Source organism: Desmodus rotundus, chromosome 2, assembly GCF_022682495.2.
Source record: "Desmodus rotundus isolate HL8 chromosome 2, HLdesRot8A.1, whole genome shotgun sequence".
NCBI lineage: Eukaryota > Metazoa > Chordata > Mammalia > Chiroptera > Phyllostomidae > Desmodus > Desmodus rotundus.
The window spans coordinates 105,821,418-105,838,857 of record NC_071388.1 but is presented as its reverse complement, the minus strand read 5'-3'; the positions used below and the strand labels follow the sequence as shown (position 1 = coordinate 105,838,857).

The following is a 17,440-nucleotide window of genomic DNA, read 5'->3' as shown; positions in this document are numbered from 1 at the left end:
GGAAAAGAGGCTCAGAGAGAATGAAGAGGGATTAAGGGAAATGCAGGAAAACATGAAATATAATAATATCCATATAATAGGGATACCAGAAGGAGAAGAAGAGCAAGGGACACAAAACCTGTTTGGAAAAGTAATCATGGAAAATTTCCCTAATCTGATGAGAGAAAAAGTCACACAAATCCAGGAATCACAGAGAGTCCCAAGCAAGAGGAACCCAAAGAGACCCACTGCAAGACACATCATAATTAAAATGGCAAAATTCCAAGACAAAGAGAGGATCTTAAAGGCAGCAAGGGAGAAAAAGGAAGTAACATACAAAGGAGCTCCAATAAGGTTAGCAACTGACTTCTCAATGGAAATGCTCAAGCCAGAGAGAAGGGCAAAAAATATCCCAAGTAATGAGAACCAGAGGCCTGCAACCAAGACTAGTTTACCCAGCAAGGCTCTCAATCAAGATACAAGGCCAAATAAAGAACTTCCCAGACAAAAGAAGTCTAAAAGAATACACCTCCACTAAAACAGCTCTGCAAGAGATGCTAAAGGGACTGCTTTAAGGAAAGGAACGAAAAGAGAAAGAGAGAGGAACACAGGTATGAAAAATGGCAATGAATAACTACCTATCAATAATAAACTTAAACATAAAAGGATTAAATGCTCCAATCAAAAGACATATAAGAAAGCATGACCAACACACATGGGGCCTACAAGAGACCCACCTCAGGACAAAAGACCTACACAGATTGAAAGTGAAGGGCTGGAAACAAATTTTCCAAGCAAACTGACACGAAAAAAAAAAGACAGGGGGAGCAATACTCATATCAGACAAAATAGAGTTGAAAAGAAGGGCCATAAAGAGAGACCCAGAAGGTCACTTCATAATACTCAAAGGAAGAATCCACCAAGAAGACATAAACATTGTAAATATATATGCACCCAACATAGGAGCACACAAATACATAAAGAAAATCTTGGAGGACTTCAAGAAAGATATTCACACCCCACACAATTATAGTAGGGGACTTTAACACCCCACTATCAAAAATGGACAGGTCTTCCAAACAAAATATCAACAAAGATATTGTGTCACTTAACAATACCCTAGAGGAAATGGACTTAACTGATTTATACAGAGCTTTTCATCCCAAAGAAGCAAAATACACATTCTTTTCAAGTGTCCATGGAACTTTTTCAAAGATAGACCACATGATAGGACACAAAGGAAGCCTCAACAAATTCAAGAAAATTGAAATCCTATCCAGCATTTTCTCTGACCACAAGGGACTGAAACTAGAAACCAACCCCAAAGGAAAAAACCCAAAACACTCAAAATCATGGAGACTGAATAGCATGCTATTAAACAATGAATGGGTCAAGAACGAGATTAGGGAAGAAATCAAAAACTTCCTGGAAACAAATGAAAACGAACTCACAAGAACCCAAAACCTATGGGACACAGCAAAAGCAGTCCTGAGAGGGAAGTTCATAGCAATACAGGCCTACCTTAAAAAGAGAGAAACATTTCAAACAAACAACCTAACCCTACGCCTACAAGAAGTGGAGGAACAACAACAAAGACAGCCCAGAGCAAGCAGAAGGAAGGAAATAACCAAGATCAGAGCAGAACTAAATGACACAGAGACTAAAAGCACAATTTTAACGATCAATGAATCCAGGAGCTGGTTCTTTGAAAAGATAAACAAAATTGACAAGCCTTTAAGTAGGCTCATCAAGAAAAAAAGAGAGAGGATCCAAATAAACACAATTAGAAATGAAAGAGGAGAGATTACAACTGATACCACAGAAATACAAAGGATTGTAAGAAATTACTATGAAGAACTGTATGCTAAGAAATTTGAAAACCTAGATGAAATGGACACATTTCTAGAAAAATATAATCTTCCAAAACTGAATGAAGAAGAAGCAGAAAACCTGAACAGACCAATAACAGCAAAGGAAATTAAAGCAGTCATCAAAAAACTCCCATCACACAAAAGCCCTGGACCAGATGGTTTCACAGGAGATTTCTACAAAGCATTTAAGGAAGAGCTAACCCCTATCCTTCACAGACTATTCCAAAAAATCCAAAATGATGGAAGACTCCCAAACTCTTTTTATGAAGCCAGCATCATCCTAATCCCAAAACCAGATAAAGACACAAAGAAGAAAGAAAACTTCAGGCCAATATCGCTGATGAACATAGACGCTAAAATTCTCAACAAAATATTAGCAAATCGCATCCAGCAATACATTAAAAAGATCATCCACCATGACCAAGTGGGATTCATCCCAGGGATGCAAGGATGGTACAATATTCGCAAATCAATAAATGTAATACATCACATCAACAACAGCAAAGACAAAAAATCACATGACCATTTCAACAGATGCGGAAAAAGCGTTCGATAAGATACAGCACCCATTTCTGATAAAAACACTCAGCAAAGTGGGAATAAAGGGAGCAGTCCTCAACATAATAAAGGCCATATATGAGAGACCTACAGCCAACATCACACTCAATGGACAAAAACTTAGAGCTTTCCCACTAAGACCAGGAACAAGACAAGGATGCCCTCTCTCACCACTCCTATTCAACATAGTATTGGAAGTCCTAGCCACAGCAATCAGACAAGAAAAAGACATAAAAGGCATCCAAATTGGAAAGGAGGAAATGAAACTGTCACTGTTTGCAGACGACATGATAGTGTACATGGAAAACCCTATAGACTCCACCAAAAAACTACTCGACCTAATAAATGAATTTGGCAAAACAGCTGGATACAGAGTCAATACCCAGAAATCAAAAGCATTCCTGTACACCAGCAACGAAACTGCAGAAACAGAAATCAGGAAAAAAATCCCATTTGATATAGCAACAAGGAAAATAAAGTACCTAGGAATAAACCTAACCAAGCAGGTAAAAGACCTGTACTCAGAAAACTACACAACACTGAAGAAAGAAATTAAGGAAGACACAAACAAATGGAAGCATGTACCATGTTCATGGATTGGAAGAATTAACATCATCAAAATGGCCATACTACCCAAAGCAATTTATAGATTCAATGCAATCCCTATTAGAGTACCCATGACATATTTCACAGATATAGAACAAACATTTCAGAAATTCATATGGAACCATAAACGACCCCGAATAGCTGCAGCAATTTTGAGAAAGAAGAACAAAGCAGGAGGGATCACAATACCTGATATCAAACTGTATTACAAGGCCACGGTAATCAAAACAGCCTGGTACTGGCATAAAAACAGGCACATAGACCAATGGAACAGAACAGAGAGCCCAGAAATAAACTCAAGTCTATACGGTCAATTAATATTTGACAAAGGAGGCAGGAGCATAAAATGGAGCAAAACCTCTTCAACAGATGGTGTTGGGAGATCTGGACAGCTACGTGCAAAAAAATGAAACTCGATCACCAACTTACGCCATACACGAAAATAAACTCAAGATGGATAAAAGACTTAAACATAAGTCGTAACACCATAAAAGTCCTTGAGGAAAACATTGGCAGGAAAATCTCAGACATTCCATGCAGCAACATCCTCACAGAGACATCCCCTAAAGCAAGGGACATAAAGGAAAGAATAAACAAATGGGACCTCATCAAAATAAAGAGCTTCTGTATGGCTAAAGAAAACAGCACCAAATTACAAAGAGAACCAACAGTATGGGAAAACATATTTGCCAATGATACCTCAGACAAGGGCCTGATCTCCAAAATATATAAATAACTCACATGACTCCACTCCAGGAAGACAAACAACCCAATTAAAAAATGGGCAAAGGACTTGAACAGACACTTCTCCAAGGAAGACATACAGAGGGCCCAGAGACATATGAAGAAATGCTCAGCATCACTAGCCATCAGAGAGATGCAAATTAAAACCACAATGAGGTACCATCTCACACCAGTCAGAGTGGCCAACATAAACAAATCCACAAACAAATGTTGGAGAGGATGCGGAGAAAAGGGAACCCTAGTGCACTGTTGGTGGGAATGCAGACTGGTGAGGCCACTTGGCAAACAATATGGAATTTCCTCAGAAAACTGAAAATGGAACTGCCCTTTGACCCAGCAATTCCGCTGCTGGGATTATACCCTAAGAACACTGAAACACCAATCCAAAAAACCTGTGCACCCTAATGTTCATAGCAGCACAATTTACAATAGCCAAGTACTGGAAGCAACCGAAGTGCCCATCAGCAAACGAGTGGATCCAAAAACTATGGTATATTTACACAATGGAATTTTACGCAGCAGAGAGAAAGAAGGAGCTTATACCCTTTGCAACAGCATGGATGAAACTGGAGAGCATTATGCTAAGTGAAATAAGCCAGGCAGTGAGGGACAAATACCATATGATCTCACCTGTAACTGGGACATAATCAATAGAAGAAAAAAGCAAACAAAATATAACCAGAGACATTCAAGTTAAGAACAATCTAACAATAGCTGGGGGGGGGGGGGGGGGGGGTCAGTGGGAAGAAAGGATTACAGGAACTACTATAAAGGACACCTGAACAAAACCAAGGGGGAGGGTGGAGATGGGGGAGGGAGGGGGGTTCAGCTGGTGTGGGGTGGAGGGACGGGGAGAAAAGGCATACAACTGTAATTGAATAACAATAAAAATTAAAAAAAAAAAGAAGTACAAGTAGGTAGTTAAAGAATAGCCAGGGGGATGTAAAGTACAGTATAGGAAATGGAGCAGCCAAAGAACTTATATGCATGACCCATGGACATGAACAATGATGTGAGGGGTGCCTGAGGGAGTGGGGATGCTGCGTAGGGAGGCAAAGGGGGAATATTAGCATAACCAATAAAATATCATTAAAAACATAAAAAACAAACTAAAAAATAAAAGAAAATTCTGATTCCGTTATAAATAAATGGTGACATTAGGACGAATCTTTTAAGTTCCTTTAGGTCTGAAATTCTGTGCATCTGGAAGAGTCCACTCTATAGTTGCTCTCGTCAACATGTGTAAATCCCTACAGTGGGTCTTCATAGTAGTACTTATGACCACGGCAACCAAACTATCTCGTGAGGAGACAAAATTGAAGAAAATAAAGCAAATGGAACCCCAGGACAAAACAGATAGAGACTAGAAAAGAAGTAATACATTTGAGAAAAATTAAAATTTCCATTTTTAATCTCTTAAGAATTTTTTTCTCAGTGAATTTACCTGGTGTAATACAGTTGGAATCAAATCTGGCCTCTGCAGGAAGAGTTTCTCCTTTTTCTATTGCCTTTTTTATTTTGTCTTCTGCCTCCTTTGCTGACCTTAAAGGATAAGGGGAAAAATACCTTATATTTTCTGGGACAAAAAAGAGATCTTTATACAAAGTAAACTGTTATTTAGATGCTTTTATAACTAAAATACCAACCTATCAATTTTAAGGTCCAAAACAAGTTTTGAAATAAATTCTAATCGATAAAGATGAGCCTCAGTACTGTTTGTTTTAATTTATTTAAAGAATTGAGTTTTTTCAGATAAGGGCTATAGAAGTAGAACAATATAACAATATAAAACTGACAGAACATTATTAATACTTATAAAGTAATTCTTTCTTATCATAAGTATATAGCAAATTGATTCTAAAATCAAACTCAAAAGTATAGCTTTAACTTTCATTATACAAAATGGGGAAAAAGTTTTACAGTTGTATGTGAAACAGAGTTTATTCTTCTATTATTATTTATTAATTATTGTATAATTTTCCATATGAACTGTTAACCTACTTTTGCCCCACCCTGTATGCACTTTTAATAATATCAAACAATAAGTACATTCTTAACCTGATCTCTAAGAATAGTACATAAAAATAACTATAAAATTATAGTGTATACCTTTAGGTTTCTTCATAAAAACATTTAAAATAAAAGCTTAATAAATTAATGGCATCAGTTGGTAAAATCGTCTTATTTTTATGGCAATTAGATTTACTAGGAAGAACATACGTTTTAGAGTCAGATGGACCTAGGTTTAAAAAGGAGCATCTCAATTACTATCCAGTTTTCCCTATAACCCATTTGCGGCACCCCAGCATGCTGAGACGTACAAGTTAGAAAGCTCTGCTTTGTGTACATTTAAAAACAGCCTTGTTACTGTGCCCTGTGGAATTCTATTTCTGTGATAAACTTTTCTTCATATTACACCTCTCTCTCACCAACCTCTTCAATATAACAAAAACTGTGAAGTTATCAACTCATTTGTAATCTCTCTAGTAAAAATCATTCTTTCTTCTTTTTTCCCCTTCCTTCTTGTTACTATGTGACAGTTCTTGGGATATAACAAAAAAGAAAAATTAAACAGCTATAACATTTACTGTAGTTACAACAGAAAGTTTGGGCAAGGGACAAGGTAATACTATTAAAGTAATCTTGGTCATAGATTATGGTGGCCTCGGCTGAGATAGTAGCTGTAAAAATGAAAATAAGTAAATAGCTATCACAATTTTTTAAATTGATTTGAGAAAGAGGAAGGGGGGAGAGAGAGAAAGAAACATCAATTTGTTGTTCCTCATATTTATTCATTCATTGGTTGCTTCTTGTATATGCCCTGACCGAAGACTGAACCCACAACCTTGGAGTATCAGGATGATGCTCTAACCAAGTTACCTGGCCAGGGCCTAGATATGACAAGTTTTTAAGAGACTAGATAGAGAGAAATGAGGAAGAGGCAGAAGCCAAATTACTCCTGGACTTTTAAGTTGAGCAACTATATGCATGGTGTTGTCACTCACTGAAACTGACAAAATAGAAGACAGTTTTGAGGCAAAGATGAGATCAGTTCTGAACACGTTAAGCCTGAAATATATCTGTGGTATCCAGAAATAGACATTTAGCAGGCATTTGGATATACAGGGAGCTCTGGAGAGACTTACCTACCAGAAAGATAAATTTGGGAGTCATTAGAATTGACACAGTAATTGAAGTCATTGGATAAGATCACTTAGGATCCAGAAAAGAACCTTAAAATACATCAATATTTAAGAAAATGCAGAGGGACAGTAGATAACAAGGACACTAAGAAGGTGCATTCAGAGAGTGTGTGGTTACATGAAGTTCAAGGAAAGGAAGTTCAAGAAATAAAAGTTAACTTTGTTAAAATACCACAGATTAAGTAATATGATTCAGAATTAATCTTTAGATTTAGTTTATTTGTAATCTTGTTAAGTTTCAGTGGAATGGTAGGGATGAAAGCCAGATGACAGCAAATTTTAAAATGAGTTAAGAGATGTGGAAAGATTATGAATGGAGGAACAGTCACTGTGGAGAACGAGAAAAAGCTGACTGGAGGACTGGAGCACTGGGAGCACTCAACGCCATCACAGCACTTCGTAAATGCTTGCAGTGGTAACAGTGAATTGGCCCCCAGCATCCATTCCATTTCCAGTTTGTCTTCATGTACTGGAGAGGTTGGAAAGCTTAAAAAAAAAAAAAAAAATTAAACTCTAGGACTTTCCCACAACTAAGTTTCTGGATATGACTTAGATTTTGTAAGTCAGATGCCTCCAAAAAGGTGTGGAAGGCAGAAGTGTGGTAGAGTCTGCATGACAGTCGAGGCACTGAAGTTGTGGGGTGTGTGTGTTTCATCAACAGAAAAAGAGATCTCAAAATTCAGCAGCTTTGTAGGTGCTGAGAACACCACACAGGGCACCTGTTATTCTGTTACAGGTGGAGCTGACATATACGGATGCAGTGTTAGCCTCTTGATTGCTGATTTTAACTAAAGTGATGTATTCCTGGAGTCACGAGCTCAGGTGTCAGTTTGCTAATCTCTGAATCACAGCTAAAGGATTAGGTTCCAGGAACCACCTGTTCTGGTGGGGATCTCTGAACTCCACCTTCTTGAAAATGGTGGTAGCAGTGCCACCTACTGGTTAGTCAACTGTATGGTGTGTTCTAGAAGTCATTCTTTTTTTTCTTTTTTAAATCCTCACCAGAGGATATATTTATTGATTTTAGAGAGAGGGAGAAAAGGAGAGAAACATCAGCTGGTGCCTTCTCATACATACCCTGACCAGTGATCAAGCCCACAACCTAGGTCTATGCCCAGACCAGGGATTGAACCCACGACTCTTTGGTCTGTGGGACAACTCTCCAACCAACTGAGCCATACCAGCAGGGCTCTTAAAACAATTTTTATGTGCACCTAATTCTCAGGATTATAAACTTTTCTGCTTAAAATAGCTAGGTTTCTATCACCTATAACTGAATTCTGACTGACAGTGGGCTTATTTATACAATCTTTTCTCAATACTAGATTTTCTAGCCCAGTAGCTCCCGATAACTAGTTTAACAAATAGCAGAGGAGTCTGGTAAAAATAGTTTCCAGGACCCAATTTTTAGAGATTCAGATTAAATAAGCCTTGGGTAGTACTTGAGAATCTAAATTTTAATAAGAGATGGTCCTTTTCTTCAAAGATTTTACAGAGGTTCCAATATTCACTATCTTTTCTCTTTTGGTACTTATTTGATTTTTAAGTTTTTAAAATTATTGATTTGAGAGAGGAAGGAGCGGGGAGGGGGGAGAGAGACAGGAGACAGAGGTGGGGGGGGATCAATTTGTTGTTCCACTTATTAATGCATGCACCCTGACTGGGGATTGAACCCACAACCCTGGCATCACTTTGCAACTGAGCTTCTGCCTGGACAGGGTTCTTCTGATATTTACATCAGTACTTTTGACCATCCTCCTCCCGTTCTCACTGCTAGCCTCCAAGGTACTCTCAGGTTCCTTGATGACTTCCACATTTGATTCACAGGTGCCCTTCCCACTACTTTACATGCCACTGTGGTGAGAGGATTTATTTGCAAAACCCATCAAATATGCTGAACTCAGGGTTTCTTTCCTTCAATTCTAATAACCCTCTTAACTTCTGCTATCATAAACAATTACACAACATGCTCTCACTGTTATCCGGAAATATTTCACATGTCCAGGATTCTGACTTTAAAACCCTGTCTGTGTGTATAACCTCTTCTCATCCTTTTACTTCTATTGCCCAACTCACAGGGCTGATAATACAGGGTAGGACAAAAGAAGGTTTACAGTTGTTTGTATGTAAGATAATACAGTAGTAAAAAATAATACAAGAATAAATTGTTTTGTGTACTCACAACTATAACCTACTTTTGCCTCACCCTACTTTTGTACATCGAGTGTCCTAACTCAGACCTCTTCTCATACTCCATCAATCACCTTCTAGTCTCACTTGCCCTGGACTCATGCTCAGAGTCAGCATCTAGCCCAGAATCTGGGCATTCAATAAATGTTGAATTAAAGTAAAATGTCAATGATATTCTGATTAAAACAATCAGTTCACTCTGCAATTTCCTAGCTCAAGGCATACTACTATAGAAGCTTTCTCTAATACTACCATCTGCAAATTATCAATGAGATGTTTGAAAAATTCGCAACCATGGAAGAAAAGGGGCCACATGCAAAACCCGATAAGCTCAGGGGAAGACTGAATGGCAGCCTTACAAACTCAGAGACCTAAAGTAACCGCATTTGATGGTCTGAAATTAAAACTGTCTAACTAAAAGCAGTTCACGGCAGATAGTCATGTCCCAGGCTGGTAATTTTCCCCTAACAAAGGTCAATCTTTACCTTAACTGAGCCTTACTAGGACAAAAGCCACTTTCTCAGGCCCTGTTTCCCAGTGCCAGCTGGACACCATAAAGCATGACTGACCCTAACTGTCTTATGAGCCTTTATCCTCAGGACTAGAAAACTACTGTAAGTGCCCTGAAGGCACAGTGGCTTTGGGGAACTGGGAACTTGTGAAACAGGACATACCAGACCACAAAACTCAGACCAAACCCTGCACCCAAAGATAACATCGAAACAAGCTGCAGCCCAACTGAAATATCCTGCTCTACAACTACCCCACTATTTGATAAAAGCCCAAAGCCCTACTAGGGGTGTCCAACCCGGTGCCCACGGGCCACATGCTGCCCAAGATGGCTTTGAATGCAACCCAACACAAAATCATAAGTTTACTTAAAAGTTTTTCTGCTCATCAGTTTTTCTTAGTGTTTGTGTATTTAATGTGTGGTCTAGGACAACTCTTCTTCCAGCATGGCCCAGACGCCAAAAGGTTAGACACCCCTGCAACTGCTCAGGGCTAGTGCATTTTTCCGTACCTAGCCCTTTTCCTCTCATAAGAAAGTAAAAATAAAAACTTTTACTCCCTGCACCTTCTCTTTGTGAATTCTTTCACAGCCCACATCACTGACCACCTTAACAAGACCGTCTTGTTGTCTTTTAGCATCTAGGATAACATACCTATGGAATGTCAAATTTCCTTTTTCTGGACCCCTCAAGGCACAGGCACTGCACAAGGGGGAGACCACAAATCCTCTCTTTGTTATTGGTATCATGTTAACTATCCTGTACCCACCTATGTAAAAGAAGGTGTCTACACTTTTTAATCCAATCCCAGGTTTCCTCACTTTGCTTCCTCCCACCTCCCTAATCTATCACCAGTGGATTTCATGGAACCCACATGCACTTCCTCTTTTGACTGTAATGTATAAAATAAGGTGTTAAACTGCCATTTTTCGGAGCATTATCTCTACTCATTCCCAGCAATTATTGTCAGTTTGGCTCAAATAAACTTACAAAAAATTCTCTACAGGTCTGAATGTTTCTTATGCTGCCATGACAGACAACAACAGAGTAACTTTATATAACCCAACATAGGCTTTGAGAAATGATACCTCACTTGCATTACTCATTTGTTTACTTGATTGATAAAACGTTACATTATATTTCCGTTTCTGGGGATATTTAAGTAGAAAAGAAACATTAACAGAAGATGCAATGTGTTAGGTCAGTTATCATTAAAATAATATATTTCATTAATCTAACAGTATTCTGAAATGAAACCATAAATGTTTTACCTAAATCGCCTTCCACGCTGCTGGTTCATTTTTGCTCGAGGAGCCACACCATCAACAGCCATAAAAAACACTTTTCTAGGTTTAATAATTCGAAACAACACTTCTAAGTAGTGAAAAATATCAGTAAAGATTTTATCATCGGAAATTCTGAAGTGAACATCATCATCATTAGGATGGGAACACTGATGTATAATTCCGTTCATATCCAGGTACAGGTTGTCAAATTCAGGAATCTAAAAAACAAAAAGAGATGATTCAGCTCATTATTATAATCAACCATGGATATCTAAGAAGCTGGACAAAGCAGCTCATAAAGAGCAGAATGTCGGGGCATTCTTATTATATAAAAACTGAGTGAACAACCATATCTGAATAAAGTAAGTAAAGTAAAAAACAGGAAGAACTTATAAGATGGAGATATATTATATGATTACATACATACTGTAGCAACTGCTTGATTAAAGTTACTGTAGGAAATTATCTATTTATTTAAAATAAGATACCCCAAGAAAACACCAAAAAAAAGTGCTTGGTTCATTTGGTATCAGAATATTAGTTTCTTTTTTTTCCTACCACTTGACATTAACTCTCAAAGCCTCAATTTTCTCTATAAATGGATAAATAATGTCGACATATCAAAAAGCTGCATGTACATGGTCATTAAAAGGTTTTACTAACGATTTAAAACCTTACTGTATGTATATTTGGTTTCACTAATATAACCAAATCACTAATTTGGTTATATTAATTTTAAAAACTTATATTATGCCAAGTAATTTAGGAAATTCTGAAAACTGATCTTATTTTTGATATGTGAATTATAATTTCTAAACTTTGGCCAACAAGTGTCTACTTTTAATAAAAGACCTTCAAGGCTCTGGGTCTCATTTATTTTTTCTCTGCTTAAATGTGAGCAAGTAAGGGAAACACTACTGAAACAAATGTACATTAACCAGGAACTTAAATGGACACAGCTTAAAAGGTACATTATCTAGAGTAATTAAAGAATTTTTATAGACTGCCTTACATATTTATTAAAGAAAAGTATTTTGAATTTTCAAACATAATAAACTGTCCTTGTATGAACTTAAGGAGAACCATCTTTGAAACAATTATTCAAGTTTTACCATATGTACAGGTAACAACACATTTTCCTATTATTGAGAAAATGACATGCCTTTGAGTTTTGGGGGGGTAAAAATTTTTGGCTTCTCAGTCAATAAACACTATGAAAATATTTCAATAAAACACCCATTTGTACTAAGTACCACAAAAAATTTTAAATGCCCTTACTGAATAACAGACTCAACTGAAATGACAACTGTAATCATGAGATTTTAAAAATAAATTCAGATTTACTGTTTATTTCAAGAAATCTGAAAACCCTCAATCAGAATATGAATGGGATCTTTTTTTTGAGGGTGTGGGGATACTTATGATTACAAAGTTTCCCTAGGAGAATAAACAAAGAATATTAAAAAGAATAATGGAGAAAAATCTGTCCTATATATTAAATATTATAAAATAGCCCTCCCTGGCTGGTGTGGCTCAGTGGATTGAGTGCTGGCCTGAAAACTGAAAGGTCCCTGGTTCGATTCCCAGTCAGGGCACATGCCTGGGTTGTGGGCCAGGTCTCCAGTTGGAGGTACGCGAGAGGTAACTGATCCTATGTTTCTTGCACACACTGATGTTTTTCTCCCTCTCTTTCTCCCTCCCTTCCTCTCCCTCTAAAAATAAATAAACAATATCCTTGAAAAACATAAAATACATTTGGACTGAACCACATAGTTTAGAAGTAGTCTAAGTATATACAGAAATACAGTATATAAGATACATTTCAAATCAGTGAAAGACAGGAATAGGGCACCTAGCTAACTATTGGAAACAAAGCTATCTCATTTTATAACGAAATAATTCCACAAGGATTAGAAATTTTGAGAAATGTTAGTAAAAAATTATATATAAACATTTAGGTAATCTCAGGGTGGGGAAAGCCAGAAATCGTAAACCAGATGGTGGTGTTGGCTATCTAAAACTACATTTTTAAATCTATAGGGTTAAAAAAAAGAGCCATGAACAAGTTTAACTGAATATGACAAAATGCAGGGAAAAGCTTGCAAATTAGGACAAAGTCAACATTCCTAATACACAAAAATTCTCAAATATGAGAAAAAGAGCAAATTTTGAAAGCAAGCATGGAAAATACAAATACAAAAGTCTAATAAATATATGAAACGATGTTCAACATCCCCAAATATCAAGATAAAATGACACATCATTTGTCCCTTCATGTTATTAGCAAAGATCATAGATTGTTACCCATTATTGCTAAAGTTTGGGGAAAATACATACTTCCTATGTTATTAAAAGCAATAGCTAGCCCTGACTGGTTTGGCTCAGTTGCTTGAGGGCTGTCCCACAAACTGAAGGTCACCAGTTTGGTTCTGGTCAGGGCACGTGCTGAGGGCCAGGTCCCCAGTTCAGGGCAAGCAAGAGGCAACCAGCTGATGTTTCTCTCACAGGTACATGTTTCTCACATTTCAGTGTTTCTCTCCTCATCTTTCTCCCTCCCTTCCACTCTAAAAAAATAATAAAATCTTTTAAAAAAAGCAACAGCTGCCATTTATCAAGAATTTATTAGAGCATTTATATATTCATTCTCTCAATTATAACCACCTTAAAAGAGAAATATTTATATTCCCCGTTAAAGAGAAGAGGAAAATCACAGAGCTAGAAAAGAGATGGCATCTATACCCAGTAGTCTGGAATGGGAATAATAAATTGATATAACTAATATAAAAGCATTTATCAAAATTTCAAGTATGTACATCTTTGACCCAGGATTTCTACTACTGAAAATTTATCCTAGTCCAGTCATGACGGCGGCACAGGTAACACAGCTCACCTCGTCGCACAACCACGTCAAAATTACAACTACAATATAGAACCACCATCACTCTGAAATGCCAAAAATCAAGTTGAATGGAAGTCTCACAACTATGGAATAAAAGAAACCACATTCATCCAGGCTCACAGGAAGGGTGGACACGAGGAACAGGCTAGTCCCACATCCACGAGTGGTGGGTAAAACTTCGGGAGGGATATCTTAGGATCCAGGAGTCCCAGCTCCAAACCAGGGCTCCCAGCCCAGAGTTCCAGTTTCAGGAAGATAAGTTCCCATAACTCCTGGCTGCAAAACCAGCAGTGATTGAGTCGGTGGAAGAAACTTCTGGAGTCCCAAGCAGTTCCTCTTAATGAACCCCCACACAAACTTACTCAGACTCCCTCCCTCTGAGCTCCAGCACCAGAGTAGCAGCTTGAAAGGCACCAGTGGCATGCAGGGAGGAGTTGAAGTATCTGGCAACAAGGCAAGAGCTGGGGGACAGACAGCTTTCTCCCAGAAACAAAGGTGGGCAGTGGCCACTGTTCATTTTATGAACCCTCCCTCACAGAGCTGTCAGGCTGGTGCCATCTCTGAGACTCCACCAACCTGGCTGAAACTGCTAGCCCCAACCAGATCCACAGAGATTCTGTCCCACCCAACTTATGGGCCCACCCAAGCTTTTTTTCCATAAGAATGGCTGGTCTTGGCTCATGCTGCACAACTTCCTAAGACCTCTCAAACAAGCAACAGCCAGTCTAAGTGGGTCCCTAGCCCCCATACCTCTTGCTAAGTGGCTGCAGGCACAGCACTAGCAGCAACCAGCCTAGATTCACAGCTTAGCTTTGCTTGGGAATCTAAGCCCAGCACAAGTAGCAGCCAACTCATATTGCTTTATAGCTCAGGCAGGGTGGCCAGGGGCAAAACACAGATAGGGGCTAACCTTGCCCTATATTACCTGGGAAACCACAGGGCCTGCACACCCAGTGGACAGCTACAGACCATGTTGGAACACTACCACCTGCACAGCTGAGCTTCCACAGTGGGTGGAGGTTGGTGGTCAGTAGTCGCAGCCAGTCTTTGAAGTTCATTGGCCTGGGTAAATCCCTCCCATTAACCTCAACAAGACTCAACTACAAAAGGAGGGTGTACTCAGCCCACAAGTAAGGCGCCAGCTTAGGTGAAGGGGGGGGTAGGGGGGCTGTGCCACTGGACCTTACAGGACATCTACTACATTAGGCCACACTACCAAGACATGGAGTCAAAGCAGTTCCATCTAATACACAGAAACAAACACAAGGAGGCTGCCAAAATGAGGAGACAGAGAAACATGGCCCAATTGAAAAAACAGATCAAAACTCCAGAAAAAGAGCTAAACAAAATGGAAGTAAGCAATCTTATCAGATGCAGAGTTCAAAACACTGGTTTATAGGAATGCTCAAGGAACTTAACAGGGACCTCAGCTGCATAGAAAAAGATCCAATCAGAAACAAAGCATACACTAATTGAAATAAAGAACAATAACGTACAGGGAAACAACAGTAGAGGAGAAGAAGCCAAGAATCAAATCAATGATTTAGAACATGAAGAAGCTAGAAACCACCACACAGAACAAGGAGAAAAAAAGAAACCAAAAAACATGGGTAGTGGAAGCAGGCTCTGGGACAACTTCAAGAGGTCCAACAATCACATCATGGGGTGCCAGAAGAAGAAGAGAAAGAGCAAGAAATTGGAAATCTATTTGAAAAAATAATGAAAGAAAACTTCTCTAATTTGGCGAAGGAAATAAACATGCAAGTCCAGGAAGCACAGAGAGTCCCAAACAAGATGGATGCAGAGAGGCCCACTCCAAGACACATCATAATTAACATGCCAAAGGTTAAAGATAAAGAGAGGATCTTAAAAGCAGCAAGAGATAAGCAGTTAGTTACTTACAAGGAGTTACCACAAAACTGTCAGCTGACTTCTCCAGAAATATTCATGAAAAATGTCATGAAAAGCAGAGACCTACAGTCAAGATTACTATGATATAGAATCAAAGGGCAGATAAAGAGCTTCCCAGACAAGAAAATGCTAAAGGAGTTCATCATCACCAAACCATTATTATGTAAAATGTTAAATGGACTTATTTAAGTAAAAGAAGATCACAACTTTGAATAAAGTGGCTATAAATACCTATCTATCAACAATAAAATCTAAAAAACAAACTAAGCAAACAAGAACAGAGACAGAATCATGAATTCATAGAACATTTCAATGGTTGCCAGATGGGAAAAGGGTTTAGGGGAATGGGTGAAGAGGTGAGGAGTTTAAGAAGTACAAATAGGTAGTTATAGAACAGTCTTGGATATGTAAAGTATAGTATAGAAAATGCAGTAGTCAAAGAACTTATATGCATGACTTATACGCAAACTTTTGTTGTTATATTAACAATGGCTGGATTCTGTCCAGACAGACCTCATGCAGAACATGTGCAACTTCCTCTTGGACTTTGTTTTCCTTTTGTACTTTGTAATCTCCACATTCTGGTCTAGGCTACTTTCCTTAACTCTAAGAAAAGTGTCTTTTTCTTAAAGGAGGCACTGTTTTGTTTGTTTTGCTTTGTTGTTGCAGTTATTGTTATTATTACTATTTAACTCCTTCCTTACTCCTAGCCCTTCACTACACAAGACATATGGCTACACTAATATAACACTAGCACAAAATATTACTGTATTTCTTCATATTCTTCAAGTCTATGATATATAAACTTTACATTCAACACAGATTTGTGAAAAAACTAATTTTGTACTGTCATAATATATTTCTACCAAACTACTGGAAGACTCAATTGACTTAATTACTGAAAATAGTTCTAGGTGTGTAGTTTACACATCCAAACAACAATGTAAGTCGTGTATACATTACCAATGTAAAGAATTCTCTCAAATAGAAATAGAGGTAAGCTCTATAGTTTGGTTGCCGCACATTCTTTTTCCTAATATTAGCAGCCATTGATACTTAATGCCTATTTTTATTAATTCATTTGAGGTTGCAAAATGGTAATATTCTATCATTTCTTTTTATCAGTTAGAGTATTTTTATAAAGAGACCATTTTACTAATTGGTTACCCAGTGGTACAGGAAAGATAGAACAAAATGCTTTCTTCCCTTTAATCGGTTTTCAAGATTAGGAATAGTCCCTGTCACCTTTGGAAGGGGACCCTTTTTCTTAAAGTACCTGAACTCAAGGATTTAAGCGTATTTGATGAGTTTTAATACAGTGGATTATTATTATTGAGGCTCAAACTATACCTCTTGGGTCCACTGCAAGCCTCTTCCAGTTGTCTCTTCAAATCCTTCAGCATGTCTCTAGTAGTTTTTGGTAGCTTCTTTGCAATATGGTATGACAAGTTTCCAGGACCATCTAGAAAACTTCCCATCTGGCCTAGAATCTGTCATTTCTCCAAGAAATTCCAATTTCTTTTAATGAATAAGGTATTTTAAGGCCATAACCTGGGCACTAAGGGTATATATTGCTACTGGTTTAATCATTGTTTCTAGGACTGTTCCATGGGCAGAGGGATGACAGAGGGACAGAGGCAGGAAATTTACACACAAGCAATGTGTGTGTCATAAGTTCATACTG

At 38.1% G+C, this 17,440-nt stretch overlaps 1 protein-coding gene across 4 annotated transcripts in view; it reads right to left on the bottom strand.

The window, feature by feature from the left end:
• The window catches only part of XRN1 (5'-3' exoribonuclease 1), a 168,167-nt gene that overhangs the window by 147,364 nt on the left and 3,363 nt on the right, over positions 1-17,440 (bottom strand). For all 4 annotated transcript variants that reach the window (XR_008426157.2, XM_053918514.1, XM_053918515.2 and 1 more), the window contains exons 2-3: positions 10,932-11,164; positions 5,203-5,300 (exon numbers count right to left, since the gene is read on the bottom strand). Coding sequence is in view for 3 of the 4 variants with exons in the window: in XM_053918514.1 (XP_053774489.1) it covers positions 5,203-5,300; positions 10,932-11,164 (331 nt within the window). In the remaining variant the exon portion in view is untranslated. The remainder of the gene's footprint in view (positions 1-5,202; positions 5,301-10,931; positions 11,165-17,440) is intronic.